General features: G+C 44.2%; 1 protein-coding gene across 1 annotated transcript in view; it reads left to right on the forward strand.

Moving 5' to 3' along the window:
* The window catches only part of LOC124624701 (apolipoprotein D-like), a 48,198-nt gene that overhangs the window by 10,802 nt on the left and 19,121 nt on the right, over positions 1-18,275 (forward strand). Inside the window, exon 2 of the mRNA XM_047149122.1 lies at positions 17,190-17,327. Within this exon, the coding sequence (XP_047005078.1) occupies positions 17,190-17,327 (138 nt within the window). The remainder of the gene's footprint in view (positions 1-17,189; positions 17,328-18,275) is intronic.

Genomic DNA, 18,275 nt, shown 5'->3' on the forward strand with positions numbered 1-18,275 from the left:
TGCTGTCCACTGCTGTCGTTGGGCGTATCATCGTCGGCGTTCCTCCCTCTGCGCTGCCTTAAGAGAAGCCGAGAGTCCGTGTAGCTCCAGACATAGTCTCAATGTCCTTGTGGATACTTTTTTGCTGTAAACAAGCCCCCATATCCCCAAAGTAAGTGATATGGCTGTACGGCCAGCATGGCCGATCAAGATGTATGTCTACCTCTCGTGCGCTAGTCGCGTGCGTCCGTTGAGGTTCTGCATGCTGTCCAGTACGGCCTTCTTGGTCCCATCGATTCTATACTCGAATGATCCCGAAAATTGCAAGCAACAATATCGAGGAGCGATAAACCGATATCTCGTATGTCTTGATCCTGCCGCAGTCGAATTCTGACATGTGTGGTAGACGTTCCTAAAACGACCTTCTCACACACATTCAAATATCATATATAAACGAAAAATCCGCTGTATGCGTTAATCCAGTCTACTTCGTGTGCTTGGGCTGAAATACTGAAATAATCAACATTTGCATATCTAAGCATATGGTACGGTTCAAGTTAATTTGGTTGCAATTTTTTTTTCTTTGAGTCATCAGGCTTCTGACTGGTTTGATGCGACCCGCCACGAATTCCTCTCCTATGCCAGCCCTGAAAGTAGTACTTGCAATCTACGTCCTCGTTTTTCTGCAGGATATATTCCAGTCTCTGTCCTCGTATACAGTTTTTACGCTCTACAGCTCCCTCTAGTACGATGGAAGCTATTCCCTGAAGTCTTAACAGATACCCTATCATATTGTCTCTCCTTCTTGTCAGTTTCCCTTATATTCCGTTCCTCACCTATTCTGCGGATACCTCGTCATTCCCTACCTTACCAGTACACTTAAGTTTCAATATTCTAATGTAGCACCAACTCTCAAATACTTCGATTCTCTCCTGCTCCGGTTTTCCCACAGTCCGTGTATCACTAACATGCAGTGATGTACTCCAAACGTACATTCTCAGGAATTTCTTCCTCAAATTGAGGTCTATGTTTGATACTAGTAGACTTCTTTTGGCCAGGAAAGCTTTTTTCGTCTGTGCTAGTCTGCTTTTAAGTCCTCTTTATTCCGTCTACCATAGATTATTTTGCTGCCTAGATAGCAGAATTCCTTAACTTCATTTGCTTCGCGATCACCAATCCTGATGTTAAGTCTCTCACTGGTCTCATCTCTACTACTTCCCATTACTATCGTCATTCTTCGATTTACTCCCAGTCCATATACTGTACTCATCAGGCTGTTAATTACATTCAGCGTGTCCAGTAAGTCTTCTTCGTTTTCACTACTGAGTATGGCAATCTCACCAGTGAGTCTTATCACTGATATCCTTTCACCTTGAGTTTTAGATCCTTTCACCTTGTGTTCTAGTTCTATTTTTGACACTTTCTTCTATTTCCGCCATTGCTGCTTCTGTGTATAGGCTGAACAGTGAGGCGAAAGAGCACATCCCTGTCTTACACCCTCTTTAATACGAGCACTTCGTTCTTGGTCTTTCACTACTATTTGTCTTTATTGCCCATTGGTCAGAGTAGGTTAGTGCTAAGGAAGGAAGATAAGAAAATTGGAGTTTAATGTCTCGTTGACATCGAGTAACGTCTTGAGGATGAGGAAGGGACCATCTGGGCATTTGCCTGGAGCGATTTAAGGAAACCGTGATAAACCTAGATCTGGTTGGCCGGACTCGGATTTGAACCATCGTCCTCCCGAATACGAGTACATTGTGCTACTCACTGTACAAACTCGCTCTGCGGGCTAGCGCGTACAGTATACTATTTAGTGGTGATAGAAATTTGTGAAGGTTTTTCCGTTCTGACACGAACGAAGTCTGACATTGTACCATTTTACAAACATAATCTGTTTTCCGTAATTAATGTCCACCGATAGCCCCCGGCCCTCAGGAGCGGATACATGAAGTGCTGTGTTAGTGTGGTTGCAAAATATTAATCTCCTATCTGTCCGTCTGATCCTTCAAATGTCCCCTTGGTCGATTTTTGAGTGAGGCAATTCTAACAATATTTTATCGATCTCCGAGACCGGATTCATTCCGCATATGAGGCGTGCTGCACACCACTATTCGAAACAGTTAACAGCAACTGAAGGAAGCGTAATAAAACCTAAACATTACCTTTGTAATTACCTGAATGAAGACGATTAGGTAACGAAGCAGTTACCACGGAATAATGGCCAATTTTCTACTCCTCGAGTGTAGCCTGTCCCTACAGGTTGCAAGGAACTGCACTTTCCAACACTGATTCCGTGAGCGGCTGCACGCAAACAGTTTCTCTAAACATTTTTCTTCCCATTCCGTTGTTATGCTACTACACAGTTTCGGACGATAACGGACGCTCTACTTCGCACACTGCAGTGACGACTGCTCAAAGCGGATGTTTATGACGAACACAATAAAAATATCTCCTGTCAGACTTTCTCTGACAATTCTCGACGCACGCCGGTACAATAGTAACAGCAGGACTGTGTGAGCCGTAAACTGTAGTTTTCCATTCTCGAAGATCTTTGGCTGAAAAGCAGTATGTCAGCAGAATCATGCGGCTCATTCATTCATTTCTTTAGGTTTTCATTCCATCCGTGTGCTATTTGAAGCGGAGACTAGTATTGTTTCCATAGCGAAGCCTGATACCAGGACGTCTGTAGTTACCTTTCGAAAAGAGATGCTTGCTTGAATACCGTATTGCCGAAGACTAAGCAGTAGAAAAGGTACCTTCATACAAAATATCACATGTCGGAAAATATTGAAAGCTGGTTGAGCCAAGTCGCCATCTCAGTAGTGATTGTGGCCTACCTAAGTCAGGCAAGGGTGGGGACCAACCCCTTCATCTCTGAGTAGCATTTGCACTCAAAGTAATGAATTATTCGTTGTATATATTTTAATCTCTGTCTTCCTCTGCCTTTTTCGCTCTCTACAACTGTCTGTATAGTACCAAGGAAGTTGTTCCCTGACGTCTTAATGCATGTGCGATCACCCTGTTTGTTTTACTTGTCAGTTTACTATGTATGGTCATTTGCTCACTGATTCTGTTGAGACCCTACTCATTTCTTATCTTATCAGTCCACCTAATTTTCAACTCTCGCCTGTAGAATCACATCTCAAATGCTTCGATTTCCACAGTCCATGATTCACTACCACACGATATTCAGCTGCAAACGCACAATCTCAGAAAGTTGTACCTCAAATTAAGGTCGATGTTAAATACTAGTAAACGTCTTTTGCCCAGGAGCATTCTTTTTTTCCTGCGCTAGTGCTTTGTATGCGCTCCTTGCTCCGTCCGTCATGCGTTATTTTTCTTGAAAAGTAGCAGAACTCATTCCCTTCATCTATTTCATAGTCACAATTTTTCATATTAAGAGTGTCGCTAATCTCATTTCTGCTACTGCTCATTAATTTTGTCTTTTTTCGGTTAACTGTCAGTCCATATTACGTTTCCATTAGCCTGTTTTGTTTATTCAATAACTTCTTCAATTCTTCTTAACTTTCACCAAGAACAGAAACGTGGTCAGTGAATCTGATCATTGATGCCATTTCACCCTGAATTCTAATCCCACTTCTGAAACTTGCTTTATTTCCGTCATTGCTTCTTCAGTGTATAGATTGAACAGTAGGGGTGAATGATTGCATCACTGTCTTACCCCTTTCTAAATCCTAGCAATTCGTTCTTGGTCTTCCACTTTTTAAAATTTTATTTCTAATTTTTTACCGTATAGAGTTATTTAAATGACCATTGTCCCGACACTCAACTGTGTTGAATCAAAAAGCTCCCAAATACTTCTGCACCACTGTGTCCGATGTATCGAGTGTGAGAAAACCACAGATTCAAAAACTGAAGCATTACAGTGCAGGCCCAGCGATACGTTAGGTCCCCGGGAAGCGTAGACAACAACGTGCTAGAAGTAAGTTCAAGACCAGACACTGGCTCTACCTTGCGACAGTAAAATGCTTTTCATGTTAACGGTGCACCAGAACTCTCTGACTGAACGCACTAGTCTCTCTGTTGGAGATATTTTCTTTGTTTCAATGAAGACCGAGTCAATTCAGATTTCTCCTTTAACGTATCGTTATGCAGTAGGGCCTACATCTCATAGGCAAGGGGAACAACAGATAGTTCCAGCCCTTTGATTGTGTTTTGTAGTTCCTATTCTTTGCTGGTCACATTTTTTTTTCTCAAGTTACTGAATACGTCCACACCGACTCACCATGAGTTCTGGCAGTATATTTCTCCCATACTCGTTGCAACACACATGGAACCAGAACTATTTCATCCACATCTCATTTATAATCCTTTCAATTCTTTCAAAGATTATGGAGCTGATTGCCACACTCATTAATGCAGCTTTACACACGTAGAACAAAATTTACATAAAGATGAGCGGGTGATGTTCATTATTAGTGGATTCTGCTACCGACGAGATATTTCTGCTGTAAAGCAACAAGATAGATCCTAATATCGTCCGTTAGGGCGAATAGAAGACGGCTTGTTCTGTCCGTATTCTTTTTCAGTTTCCAATTGCTTGCAGTGAGAATGTTTTTCTGTACTACAAATTTGTAAATTCGTTCAAATGGATCAAATGGCTCTCAGCACTATGGGGCTTAACTGCTGAGGTCATCAGTCCCATAGGACTTAGAACTACTTAAATCTAACTAACCTAAGGACATCACACACATCCATGCCCGAGGCAGGATTTTAACCTGCGACCGTAGCGGTCGCGCGGCTCCAGACTGTAGCGCCTAGAACCACTCGGTCATTCCGGCCGGCTGTAAATTCGTTTCCACATGATCTTACCAACACATTTTGAGCGTTGATAACAATGATTTGGGTTAGTAATTCTTTACCATGTCATCTTCCATTGTATGAATAGTCCAAACTTCGCTTTTGAGGCAAGGTTCATTACAGAAGTGACTTAATATATAAGTGCTGTACAAATATATCGAAACACTACAAACAGAGCACTTCACCAGAAATGGTGCCATTTACTTGAATGTCTGCATGAGCGTATGTTGATGACGATACCAGCCATTCGAAATTAACTCGAAATAAATTAGCTGAATACGAATAACTTCGCCTCAGTGATGTTAGGTAGAAACTTACCGTGAGATGGATCTGATCAGCAACAGTGGTCACATAATCCTTCGCAATAATGCGACCTTGCAGAGTAATCATATGGCTCCTGGAATTCCATGATATGGTTACCCAAATCATCACCGAACACCCGCCATGTTTCAGTACTGGGACGTAAACTCCTCCAGAAGTTGGAAACGGTGTAAAACAAGACTCATCCGAGCAAACTGCATTCTTCCGCTGCGCCAAAGTCCACGTTTTATAGCTTCGGCACGTTTTCATGTTACGGGCGTTTGCATCACTGACGAGCGGTTTTGTAGTTCCAGCTCGCCGGACAGTTCCCTGCTTCTGTAGCTCCCTTCGTGTTGTTTAGGTGCTGACTCGGTTCGCGAGTGACATCGCTTTCTGCAGTGACTTTTGCAGCTGTCATCCTCGTATTTTTTGTCACAGTCCTTTTCAATGACGGTCTGTCACGACCACTAAAAGCACACTCGTCCGCGCTGTGATTTAGCGGACGATGTTTTTCCGCATTTATTGTGTAAGTGCCCCCTGAAACACCAAACAGTTCGGCTTCCTTGTTAACGGAAGCACCCACCACATGAGCGTCAACAATTTGCGCACGTTTGAATTCACTTACCTCCGACATAATACACTTAATACTATGCAGAACACAGTTCTGACGACTGACAGATGCAACGTATTGAGACCGTTATACAAGTGCTGTTAGTAGTGGAATACAACAGCTCAACTTGTAGGCTTGGTTATAACCTGCATTTGTGTTCAAGTATGCAGTTATCGTAGAGTTTCCATTTCTGTGTCCAATTCCTGTAAGTTCACGTGAAGCAACATGTCATTAATTTACTGAAGATTTCATAGTATACACTCGAACTTGACAACCGACGATATTAAAATCTTGCTGTGGGAATGTGGAATGTAGAAGAAATTGATCGATCCTGCTTTATAAAGTGTGAATCATTTAAGGAACTGTTCAATTCTAAATTATAATCTACTTAAAGAAAGCGGATATTAAACGTCTTTGTAACCTTGGTGCCATATGTAGCCTGCTAAAGAAAATAAGTTAGGTCGCAGGTTCCAATCCTGCCTCGGGCATGGATGTGTGTGGTGTCCTTGGGTTAGTTAGGTTTAATTAGTTCTAAGTCTAGGGGACTGATGACTCAGATGTTAAGTCCCATACTGCTTATTAGAGCCATTTGAACCATTTGACATACAAGTAATTTTGTGTGAAAATGTGACGTGGTAATTATTACTCATATTATTCAGAGTGATTCCTTGATGATGTTACAAACTTTCAGGGATGATGAGGAAAGGGAAATGCATCAATCTGAGGTAAGGGACCCTAGGACAGAAACGACCGAATTGAAAGGTATAAGCGAAAATGTATTCAAGTTCGGGCTCAGTATCGCGCAGTACTCAAACTAAGGTCGCCAACTTCCGAACCCTGAACATGGTGTACAGAATACCTGCCGAATACTCCCCAGTACCCTCAGAAAAATTCCCTTGTTGACGAACTAGCAATGGCTCACGTAACTTGGAGTGAGATGGACCAAAAGCACCAAGTCTACTGTACGGTAATGACGAATTCTATTTGTCTTTGCAAGTTTCATAAGCTACCCACTGGCAACAGTTGTTTAAAATGGCGTCTCGTTTTGAAAGATGCAATCGCCATTCCCGAATTGTTCTTCAACAGTGGGAAGCAAGAAGGTGCTTAAAACCAATGTAGGCCTATGCAGTGATAGTCCCACACAAAACAATAAGGGGTAGCCTGCTCCATAGCCGGCCGAAGTGGCCGTGCGGTTAAAGGCGCTGCAGTCTGGAACCGCAGGACCGCTACGGTCGCAGGTTCGAATCCTGCCTCGGGCATGGATGTTTGTGATGTCCTTAGGTTAGTTAGGTTTAACTAGTTCTAAGTTCTAGGGGACTAATGACCTCAGCAGTTGAGTCCCATAGTGCTCAGAGCCATTTTTGAGCCAGCCTGCTCCATGAAAAATACGACCACCCCATAACACCACCGCCTCCGAATTTTACTGTTGACACTACACACGTTGGCAGATGACGTTCACCGGGCAGTTGCCATATGCATACCCTGCCATCGGATAGCCACATTGTGTACCGTGATTCGTCACTCTACACAACGTTTTTCCACTGTTCAATCGACCAATGTTTAGGCTCCTTACACCAAGCGAGGGGTCGTTTGGTATTTACCGGCTTGATGTGTGGCTTATGATCAGCCGCTCGACTATGATATCCAAGTAGTATCAGTTCCCGCTTAACTGTGATAGTACTTGCAGTGGATCCTGATGCAGTTTAGAATTCTTGTGTGATGGGCCTGATAGGTGTCTGCCTATTACACTTTACTACTGTCTTCAACTCTCGGCGGTCTGTGTCAGTCAACAGACGGGGTCGGCCTGTACGCTTTTGTGCTGTGCATGTCCCTTCATATTTACACTTCACTATCGCATTGGAATCAGAGGGCGTACGGATGTTTAGGGGTGTGGAAATCTCGCGTACAGATGTATGACACAAGTGACACCCAAACACCTGACCACGTTCCAAGTCCATGAGTTCCGCGGGGCACCTCATTCTACTCTCTCACGAAGTCGAATGACTACTGCGGTCCCTGATATGGAGTACCTGGCAGTAGGGAGCAGCACAATGCACCTTATATGAAATACGTATATTTTTGGGGGTGTCCTGATACTTTTGATCACATAGTGTGTGTCACATATTTTGATACTTGGCCGGCCGCGGTGACCGAGCGGTTCTAGGCGCTTCAGTCCGGAACCGTGCGACTGCTACGGTCGCAGGTTCGAATCCTGCCTCGGGCATGGATGTTTGTGATGTCCTTAGGTTAGTTAGGTTTAACTAGTTCTAAGTTCTAGGGGACTAATGACCTCAGCAGTTGAGTCCCATAGTGCTCAGAGCCATTTGAACCATTTGAACCATTCGAATCCTGCCTCGGGCATGGATGTGTGTGATGTCCTTAGGTTAGTTAGGTTTAAATAGTTTTAAGTTCTAGGGGACTGATGACCTCAGATGTTAAGTCCCATAGTGTTTAGAGCTATTTGAAACATTTGATATTCGCAAAGTCAGTCACTGAAACCTATGTGGCACTTACACTTGATCTGGAATCATGAAATCTGGCAAGAAGAAAGGTTTCGTAGCACATCTAAAGGAAAAGAATCAGAATATTGTTTATTTGCAATTTCTCGAACGAAAAAAATGTTTCTTTTGTTGTTTGTTGTCCGACTTGAAAACTTGAAAGTGAAACATTCTCGACAGTGTTACAATCCCAAGGACCGATATCGTGCCAGTATCGCTGTTGATAACATGCAAAAATCGTCGAGATCCTCCATTTCTGGATAGACGAACTGTCTGTTTACATAATTGAGTTTGTACGGAATCCTCAGTGTGTCAGTCTTAATCGCACCTGGCTAATTATTCTTTTTTTCATCATTTTCCTCTGTTTACGCCGGCCAGTAGTTATAGATTTTACCATTTTGTAGTACTGGTGGAAGAGGCATTTGGTCTTAGAGGCATTTTACTGTAAAACTGGAGCAGTCCCCTCGCAGATTTCGCGCAGGATGAATCCTCCGAACGGCACAAAGAACCGTTGTGTACCTCTTGAGTGGACACGAACACAGCCGTTAAGAGAGAGAGGGAGGGAGAGAGAGAGAGAGAGAGAGAGAGAGAGAGAGCACTGGGGCACAAAAGAAGCCAGTCACGTGTTGCGGAGCGCGGTCAGTGAGTCGCTCTGTCACGGCCAATGCCGCGGCGGCGGCCTCGCTACTCTAGTCGCACACTTCCGCGAACCTTTCGCGCCTCTCCAGACGGCGAGCATTCTGCTGCGGGCGCGCCGACCTCGAAACCGGTTGACGACCTCCACGCTGACCTCCCTGCCTGCTGTGCTGCTACCGGCACGGCACCTGTCTGTGCTCGACGTGTGCTGCAACTGTTTACAACCCGCAATTCGCACACCATGTTCGCCTTTGTGAAGAATCGTCTCCTACCCTTAGGGTATCGCGCCACAGTCGGTAAAAATGGAACCCTTCCACAATCACTTTGTTGTCCGTCTGTCTGTCTGTCTTTCCAACTGTTAACGAGATGACCTACCAGTTTGAAAATTAACTCACACACTAAGGCCTATGGGACCTTGCCGGTGAAAAAAATCGAAGTTTCTATGTCAGTGCATTCATAACGTAGGCTATTTATGTCACGTATTTTGATATTCGCAAACTCACTCAACAAAACTATACAGTATTTCCTGTTGATCTACAATCATGAAATTTGGCAAGTAATGAGGTTTACAGTACAAGCAACAGAAAAAATTCGAAAATTGTTAATTTGTCGTTACATCAAACGAAAATAATATTTTTTGTCTTTTGTTATTCGACGTCACATTTGACATTAAAACATTCTCGAAAATCTTGGAATCTTTGGAACCGACATCTTGCTAGTATCAATGTCGATAAGAGCAAAAATAGCCGACGTTCTAGATTTCCGGAATGGATGGACTGTCTGCATACAAAATTGTCTCCTTTTGTTATTCATTTCTACGATAGCAAATTTTAACCCATATGAGTTGTGTATAGGCTGCATAAGGAACGACAGAACACCACTGCAGGGTAATAATTTAATTGTTCAAGCTGCTAGTGTCTATGGTGACTGGTTGGTGAGGTCACTTTAAGGTTACGTCAGCAATAACGATGTTGCTAATTGCTCTAAAGCAAAGAGACGCAGCGCTCGTACAAGTCTCCTGCCAATTTTGGCCTCACCTATCCATCGTAAAGTTTTCCATGAGAATGAAAAATTTTCTACCAGTGACGGTGCAAATTACAGTAATGGAAGGTCTGTTCGGAAGGCAACAGTAAGCAGAGAAGTGCAGCGCCAAGAAAAAAGTTCGTTTGAGAGTCGGAAGACAGTTAATATACACATGGATTGTTTACTCACCAAGAAGCAAGACGACGTTATGTTAAACTTATTTTCAAGGCGAGAATGGCGTCCGGAGACACGGGTGCAACTTCGGTTTAAATGCAAAGTGCGATCAGTTTCAATTGCGTACTAAGGAAGAGAATGCGGAAAGGACCACTGGAGGGTCACATTTGAGATTTGTCAGGAGGACACCACTTTGTGACAATAGCTCAACAATGTTTCCTGTGGAAAACGTTGAAAAGTGGGAACTTTAGGGGGAAAACCTGCCTTACTTAACATTTCTAACATCAACTTTTCCTACTGAGCCAGACAGTTTTCTTTACATACGAACTACATACGAATTTACACAGAATTTGTAGAGTACATTAAATTTCATATGTGTTGTTGTGGTCTTCAGTCCTGAATCTGGTTTGATGCAGCTCTCCTTGCTACCCTATCATGTGCAAGTTTCTTCATCTCCCAGTACCTATTGCAACCTACATCCTTCTGAATCTGCTTAGTGAATTCATCTCTTGGTCTCCCTCTACGATTTTTACCCTCCACGCTGCCCTCCAATGCTAAATGCCCCTCGACTATTATAACTGCCATCTGGTTTCTGTACAAATTGTAAATAGCCTTTCGCTCCCTGTATTTTACCCCTGCCACCCTTAGAATTTGAAAGAGAGTATTCCTGTCAACATTGTCAAAAGCTTTCTCTAAGTCTACAAATGCTAGAAACGTAGGTTTGCCTTTCCTTAATCTTTCTCCTAAGATAAGTCGTAAGGTCAGTATTGCCTCACGTGTTCCAATATTTCTAAGGAATCCAAATTGATCTACCCCGGGGTCGGCTTCTACCAGTTTTTCCATTTGTCTTACAGACGAATTCGCGTTAGTATTTTGCAGCTGTGACTTATTAAACTGATTGTTCGGCAATTTTCACATCTGTCAACACCTGCTTTCTTTGGCATTGGAATTATTATATTCTTCTTGAAGTCTGAGGGTACTTCGCCTCTCTCATACATCTTGCTCACCAGATGGTAGAGTTTTGTCAGGACTGGCTCTCCCAAGGCCGTCAGTAGTTCTACTGGAATGTTGTCTACTCCCGGGGCCTTGTTTCGGCTCAGGTCTTTCAGTGCTCTGTCAAACTCTTCACGCTGTATCGTATATCCCATTTCATCTTCATCTACATTCTCTTCCATTTCTATAATATTGTCCTCAAGTAGATCTGCTTTCCCTTCTTTGGTTAGGACTGGGTTTCCATCTGAGCTCTTGATATTCATACAAGTGGTTCTCTTTTCTCCAAACGTCTCTTTAATTTTCCTGTAGGCAGTATCTATCTTGCCCCTAGTAAGATAAGCCTCTACATCCTTACATTTGTCCTCTAGCCATCCCTGCTTAGCCATTATGCTCTTCCTGTCGATCTCATTTTTGAGACGTTTGTATTCCTTTTTGCCTGATTCATTTACTGCGTTTTTATGTTTCCTCCTTTCATCAATTAAATTCAGTATTTCTTCTGTTACCCAAGGATTTCTACTAGCCCTCGTCTTTTTACCTACTTGATCCTCTGCTGCCTTCACTACTTCATCCCTCAGAGCTACCCATTCTTCTTCTACTGCACTTCTTTCCCCCACTGCTGTCAATTGTTCACTTATGCTCCTCCTTAAACTCTGCACGACCTCTGGTTTAGTCAGTTTATCCAGGTCCCATCTCCTTAAATTCCCACCTTTAACCAATAGATTGTGGTCAGAGTCCGCATCTGCCCCTGGAAATGTCTTAAAATTTAAAACCTCGTTCCTAAATCTCTGTCTTACCATTACATAATCTATCTGATACCTTTTAGTATCTCCGTGATTCTTCCATGTATACAACCTTCTTTTATGATTCTTGAACCAAGTGTTAGCTATGATTAAGTTATGCTCTGTGCAAAATTCTACCAGACGGCTTCCCCTTTCATTTCTTACCCCCAATGCATATTCACATACTATGTTTCCTTCTCTCCCTTTTCGTACACTGAATTCCAGTCACCCATGACTATTAAATTTTCTTCTCCCTTCACTATCTGAATAATTTCTTTTATCTCATCATACATTTCACCAATTTCTTCATCATCTGGAGAACTAGTTGGCATTAAACTTGTACTACTGTAGTAGGCGTGGGCTTCGTGTCTATCTTGGCCACAATAATGCGTTCACTATGCCGTTTGTAATAGCTTACCCGCCCTTCCATTTTTTTATTCATTATTAAACCTACTCCTGCATTACCCCTATTTGATTTTGTATTTATAACCCTGTATTCACCTGACCAAAAGTCTTGTTCTTCCTGCCACCGAACTTCACTAATTCCCACTATATCTAACTTTAACCTATCCATTTCCCTTTTTAAATTTTCTAACCTACCTGCTCGATTAAGGGATCTGACATTTCGCGCTCCGATCCGTAGAACGCCAGTTTTCTTTCTCCTGATAACAACGTCCTCTTGAGTAGTCCCCGCCCGGAGATCCAAATAGGGGACTATTTTACCTCCGGAATATTTTACCCAAGAGGACGCCATCATCATTTAACCATACAGTAAAGCTGCATGCCCTCGGGAAAAATTACGCCTGTAGTTTCTCCCTGCTTTCAGCCGTTCGCAGTACCAGCACAGCAAGGCCGTTTTGGTTATTGTTACAAGGCCAGATCAGTCAGTCATCCAGACTGTTGCCCTGCAACTACTGAAAAGGCTGCTGCCGCTCTTCAGGAACTACACGTTTGTCTGGCCTCTCAAGAGATACCCCTCCGTTGTGGTTGCACCTACGGTACGCCCATCTTTTATCGCTGAGGCACGCAAGCCTCCCCACCAGCGGCAAGGTCCATGGTTCATGGGGGGAAATTTCATATACACTTACGTATGAAATAAAAATATATTTCATATACACTTAAAACATATAAAATAAAAATATATTTAGACAGTTATCACTACTTAAGTCACGTATGATTAAAAAACGTATAGAGAAAATATTCGTATCAAATTTACCAATGTTGTGAGGCACACCACATGGGGAAGTGCAATATGTCCATACACACACGTTTATTGTAGTTACACTAAGTGATCAAAAGTATGCGGTCATCTGGCTGAAAATGACTTAAAGTTCGCGGCTCCCTCCATCGGTAATTCTGGGATTCAGTACAGTGTTGGCCCACCCTCTTCCACTCTCGCAGGCGTACATTCAATCAGGTGCTGGAATGTTTCTTGGGATATGGCAGCCCATTCCTCACGGATTGCTGCACTGAGAACACGTATCGTTGTCGGTCGGTGAGGCGTGGTGCGGAGTCGGCGTTCCAAAACATCCCAAAGGTGTTCCACAGGATTCACGTCATATGAGCAGTCGCTCGACCTCCCGCCTAACTGTCATAGTACTTGCAGTGGATCCTGATGCAGTTTGGAATTCCTGTGTGATGGTCCGGATAGATGTCTGCCTATTACACAGTGACTGGAAATGGTTAATAACTTGGAGACCATTTGCGGCCATTCTGGGAACTAATGTTACAAAACGACGGAATTGTTGTGGATGTCAGTGCGTCATTTCACGGACCCACGAATGTTCGCGATTTGTTTAAAGAACATTCTTGGCAGTTCGAGCGAATGGTATGGCCACGAGATGACCCGACATGAATCCCATAGAACATTTATGAGACAATCGAGAGGTCAATTCGCCGGCCGCGGCGGCCAAGCGGTTAAAGGCGCTACAGTCTGGAACCGCGCGGGCGCTACGGTCGCAGGTTCGAATCCTGCCTCGGGCATGGATGTGTGTGATGTCCTTAGGTTAGTTAGGTTTAAGTAGTTCTAAGTTCTAGTGGACTGATGACCTTAGAAGTTAAGTCCCATAGTGCTCAGAGCCATTTTTTTTAGAGGTCAATTCGTGCACAAAATCCTGCTTCGGCAACACTTTCGCAATTATAGACGGGTGTAGAGGCAGCATAGATCATTATTTCTGCAGAGGACTTCCAAAGATTTTCTGAGTCCGCACCGTATCGAGTAGCTGCACAACGCCGGTCAAAATGAGGTCTGACACTGTTTTCGGAGGTATCTCATGACTTCTGTCACCTCGGTTTATGGTTGAGAGATATTTGATTCTTCTTGTATTCGTTTCTTTGTTGCTTTTGAGGAGAGTACAAAGCTTGCTGATTTAAGAAGAAGTCTTCAGATATTAAGGAACAAGCGGGACCAGGTGTTCATCCTATGGTCTGGTTTGACGACAGGAGGTCAGCCACAATGAGTCTAGGGGAGGGAAGTGGGTTCCTAGAGCACCACAGTTCGCGGAAGCGGTTGTAATTATCCCCTGCTCCACCATTTGGCGACCAGTACACTTTTCTCCTTTGAAGGCTAGAAGCCGCTAAGCCACTGTATACCCCTAGGAGATACCTGTGCGTGATGAACTCACCTCCCTGTATACAGATTTAAGCACAGTCTGCCACGGCGCTGCTTGTGTTTCGTGAGAAAATTCGTTGCCTTTCCCTTCATATCTTGTTATTCTGTCAACTGAGTCCTTCCTGCCACTGTCATTAAGCGTGAAGGCCTCTACCAATGAGTGTAGCATGGTTAGCAGCCGATACCAACCTCTTGCATGTTGAGATACGTTCTGTAAGCCAAGTATCGGAAATTTCTGCAGGGTTCAATGTAGTGACGAAGATAAAAAGCAAAATTCTCGCTGGTCGCTGCAGTAATTGTTGGATGTCCTCCCCTCCATGTGGAGTTTGTGAAGACGTCGTCGTCGGCCGGAGTGCCCGAGCGGTTCTAGGCGCTATAGTCTGAAACCGCACGGCCGCTACGGTCGCAGGTTCGAATCCTGCGTTGGGCATGGATATGTGTGATGTCCTTAGGTTAGTTAGGTTTGAGTAGTTCCAGGGGACTGATGACCTCAGAAGTTGTCCCATAGTGTTTTTTTTTTAAGAGAAGTTTGGACACTTCTCGTGGGGTAGCCGTTTCTGGCACTGGCCGTCCTGCTGCAGAGAGAGAGGGACTTCTGGCCCTGGCGCCAATTGGGACTTAGATTTGCCACGATTTGAATAAGTGGCGCATGTCACATTAGTGCTGCCCTTTCTCTGAGCAGCTGACAATTTGCGGGATTTCCCGTGCAACTTGTGTTACCTGATTAATTATTTTGTTTCATGGACCATGGTATTTTGCATTTGCGAAGGGCACAGATTAGAACTTTTGCGTTTCCCAAGCAGTCTTCCATGTAGATTAGGTACCTCCCTACAGTGTTAGCGGGACATTCATAATTAAATATGGTGTTAGCGGGACATTCATAATTAAATGGGCTTCTAAAGAGGTTTGTGCTTCAGTGTTTTAGGTGGCTGTATGCTCATTGTATTGGAGCAGTCTCTGGGTCAACGTTACGAAACTTTACGTTCATTTCATTGGAGAGTTATTCTCAGTCATATTAGCGTAGTATGAATCGAGATCTCAGAGTAAGTAAATAACTTATAAAATTCAGACTATAACTGATCCTGTCCCTTTAAAAACCAATGTAACCTCTGCATTCCTAACTTTTTCTCACTTTCACGGTGCTACGTTGTTAAGCAGCGGCCAACTCCTTTGTTTAAATATTAGATACGAGCGTAATTTGACAAGTGATTATGACTTATGATGTATGAGCATTGCACTAAGGTGGTTATACGAGGGTAAAACCAAAAGTACGGTCTCGTATTTTTTTATAAGTACATAGACCTGTTTATTTCTACAATTGCTCACATCAGCTTGAACATTTAGCTATTTTTCGACATAATCGCAATTTCTGTCGATACATTTTTGTGGACGCTGTGACAGTTTTTGTATGCCCATGTCATACCAGCTCGCCGCCATGTTGTTCAGAAATTTATGAACCTCGTCTTTCACCTCGTCGTCGGAGCTGAATCGATTTCCGGCCAAATGTTCTTTTAACCTAGGCAACAGGTGGTAGTCACTGGGCGCCAAGTCAGGACTACAGGGTGGGTGGGTAATTATGTTCCACTGAAAATGTTGCAGGAGAGCAACGGTTTGCCGAGCGATGTGTGGGCAAGCATTGTCATGGAGAATGTGTACGCCCTTGCACAACATACTTCTCTCCGGTTCTGAATTGCCCGTTTGAGTTTTTTCAGAGTCTCACAGTACAGCGTTAATTGTGGTCCCAGTGGGCATAAAGTCGATCAATAATACCCCTTTTCGATCCCAAAAAACAGTTGTTATGACTTTACCGGCAGACTGTTTGTATGAATTCCCGCAACTTTGGCGAAGAAGGATGCCGCCACTGGTGCGATTGTTGCTTGGTCTCAGGTGTAAAGTGGTATGCCCAGGTTTCGTCGCCCGTGACAACTGAGTCCAGAAAGTTGTCCTGTTCGGCTGCAAGCCGGTGAGGGAACACGCGGGAAGCATCAACTCGTTGCTGCATGTGGTCCTCAGTCAGCATGCGTGGCACCCATCTTGCGCACACCTTCCGGTAGTTCAATGTTTCCGCTAAAATTACGTGAGCGGTGCTTCGGGAAACCACGGGAACCAACGAACAGAAATCATCCAGGATGATCCTCCGATCTTCACGCGTGCTTTGCTCAACACTGTCTCCTCAGAAATTGGTCTCCCGCTGCTTTGTTCGTCGTGAATTTCGGTCCGACCAGCTGCAAACACTCTACACCACTTACGAACATTTTTGATATCCATGCACGACTCACCATACACTTCCGTCAATTGGCTATCGTTTTCAATCGGCGCAATGCCCTTTGCGTTCAAAAACCGAATAACTGCGCGCAGTTCGCATTTGGCGGTAACATCCAAAGGGAGCTCCATTCTCAACGGCTGCCAACCCAAGACTGAGCGCCTCAGCGCGGCGTGCGCATGTTTACTCACAGCACTCTTCATAACAGTGTGACCAACTGCCACACCAACAGAGTTCTGTACTTATAAAAAAATAGGAGACCTTACTTTTGGTATTACCCTCGTACATCTGCTAAAGCCACGTCGTAGAGAGAATAAAGCAAGACAGGAGTGCAGTTTCAGTTTATATCGACGCCAGTCCGGGAGAATCATAGCTTGTTCAGTTCAATGTTTTTCCTTTGTATCAAGAAACATAATTGCAGGACGTGATTGGAGCGTCACCCCTAAGCGGTACTACCAAAGGAGCCGGTGAACCTACAGGCTAATTCTTTCTCTGTTGGCAGATGAGAGGCTACGGAGCTGCTGGGGTGTTGGCACCTTTGCTGGTGTTGACGGTGATGCTGTCAGCCGTGCAGGGCCAGGTGCCAGCGCTGGGGGCCTGTCCAGACATGCAGACGGTGCCCGGCTTCGACATGGCCAGGGTGAGTAGGATCTTATAATCTTCTCTCATCTCACAGTAGCGCCGACAGTGGTATCTCGTGAAACAACTTGTTTCCTTTTGGAGAAACTTACCAACACACTTTTTTAATTCGTGTCAGAAGCGTCAGATTACAAATTGAAAGGAAAGAAGGAAGTACATGTGGTCCGCGAGACTGCACTGAGTGGGGCAGTTAAGGCAAGAACACATGTGTTGTGCGTCTTGACCACACCACATCTGCGGAGGTTAGACACCTACATGTATACTCCGCAAGCCCCTTAACACCGCAAGGCGGTGGACACATTGTACTAGTATGAAATTTTCACTCTACAGCGGAGTGTGCGCTGATATGAAACTTCCTGGCAGATTAAAACTGTGTGCCGGGCCGAGACTCTCCGCTGTAGAGTGAAAATTTCATTCTAGAAACATCCCCTAGGCTGTGGCTGAGCCATGTCTCCGCAGTATCCCTTCTTCCAGGAGTGCTAGTTCTGCAAGGTTCGCAGGAGAGCTTCTGTGAAATTTGGAAGGTAGGAGACGAGGTACTGGCGGAAATAAGGCTGTGAGGATGGGACGTGAGTCGTGCTTGGGTAGCTCAGTTGGTAGAGCATTGGCCCGCGAAAGGCAAAGGTCCCGAGTTCGTGTCTCGGCCCGGCACACAGTTTTAATCTGCCAGGAAGTTTCACATTGTACTAGTGTTGTCAGTTTTCTAGTCTATTCCTGTTCAATAATGGGTGAGAAAATATTATTTATACGACTCAGTTTGAACTCTGATCCCTCCTCTCTTATTTCCATGACCCCTACGTGAGAAAGACAGTTATGGCAGCGCGATGATTGCATCTACGGACTGGGTGTTCCCCTTTTGTGAGATCTGATTTGGATCTTCTGGTCCCTGCCTGCCGTCTTTTAAGGTATTTCATGACTCTTTTGTTGGTTCCATCCAGCGATGATCTTT

Source organism: Schistocerca americana, chromosome 1 (genome assembly GCF_021461395.2).
Source record: "Schistocerca americana isolate TAMUIC-IGC-003095 chromosome 1, iqSchAmer2.1, whole genome shotgun sequence".
Classification (NCBI taxonomy): Eukaryota; Metazoa; Arthropoda; class Insecta; order Orthoptera; family Acrididae; genus Schistocerca; species Schistocerca americana.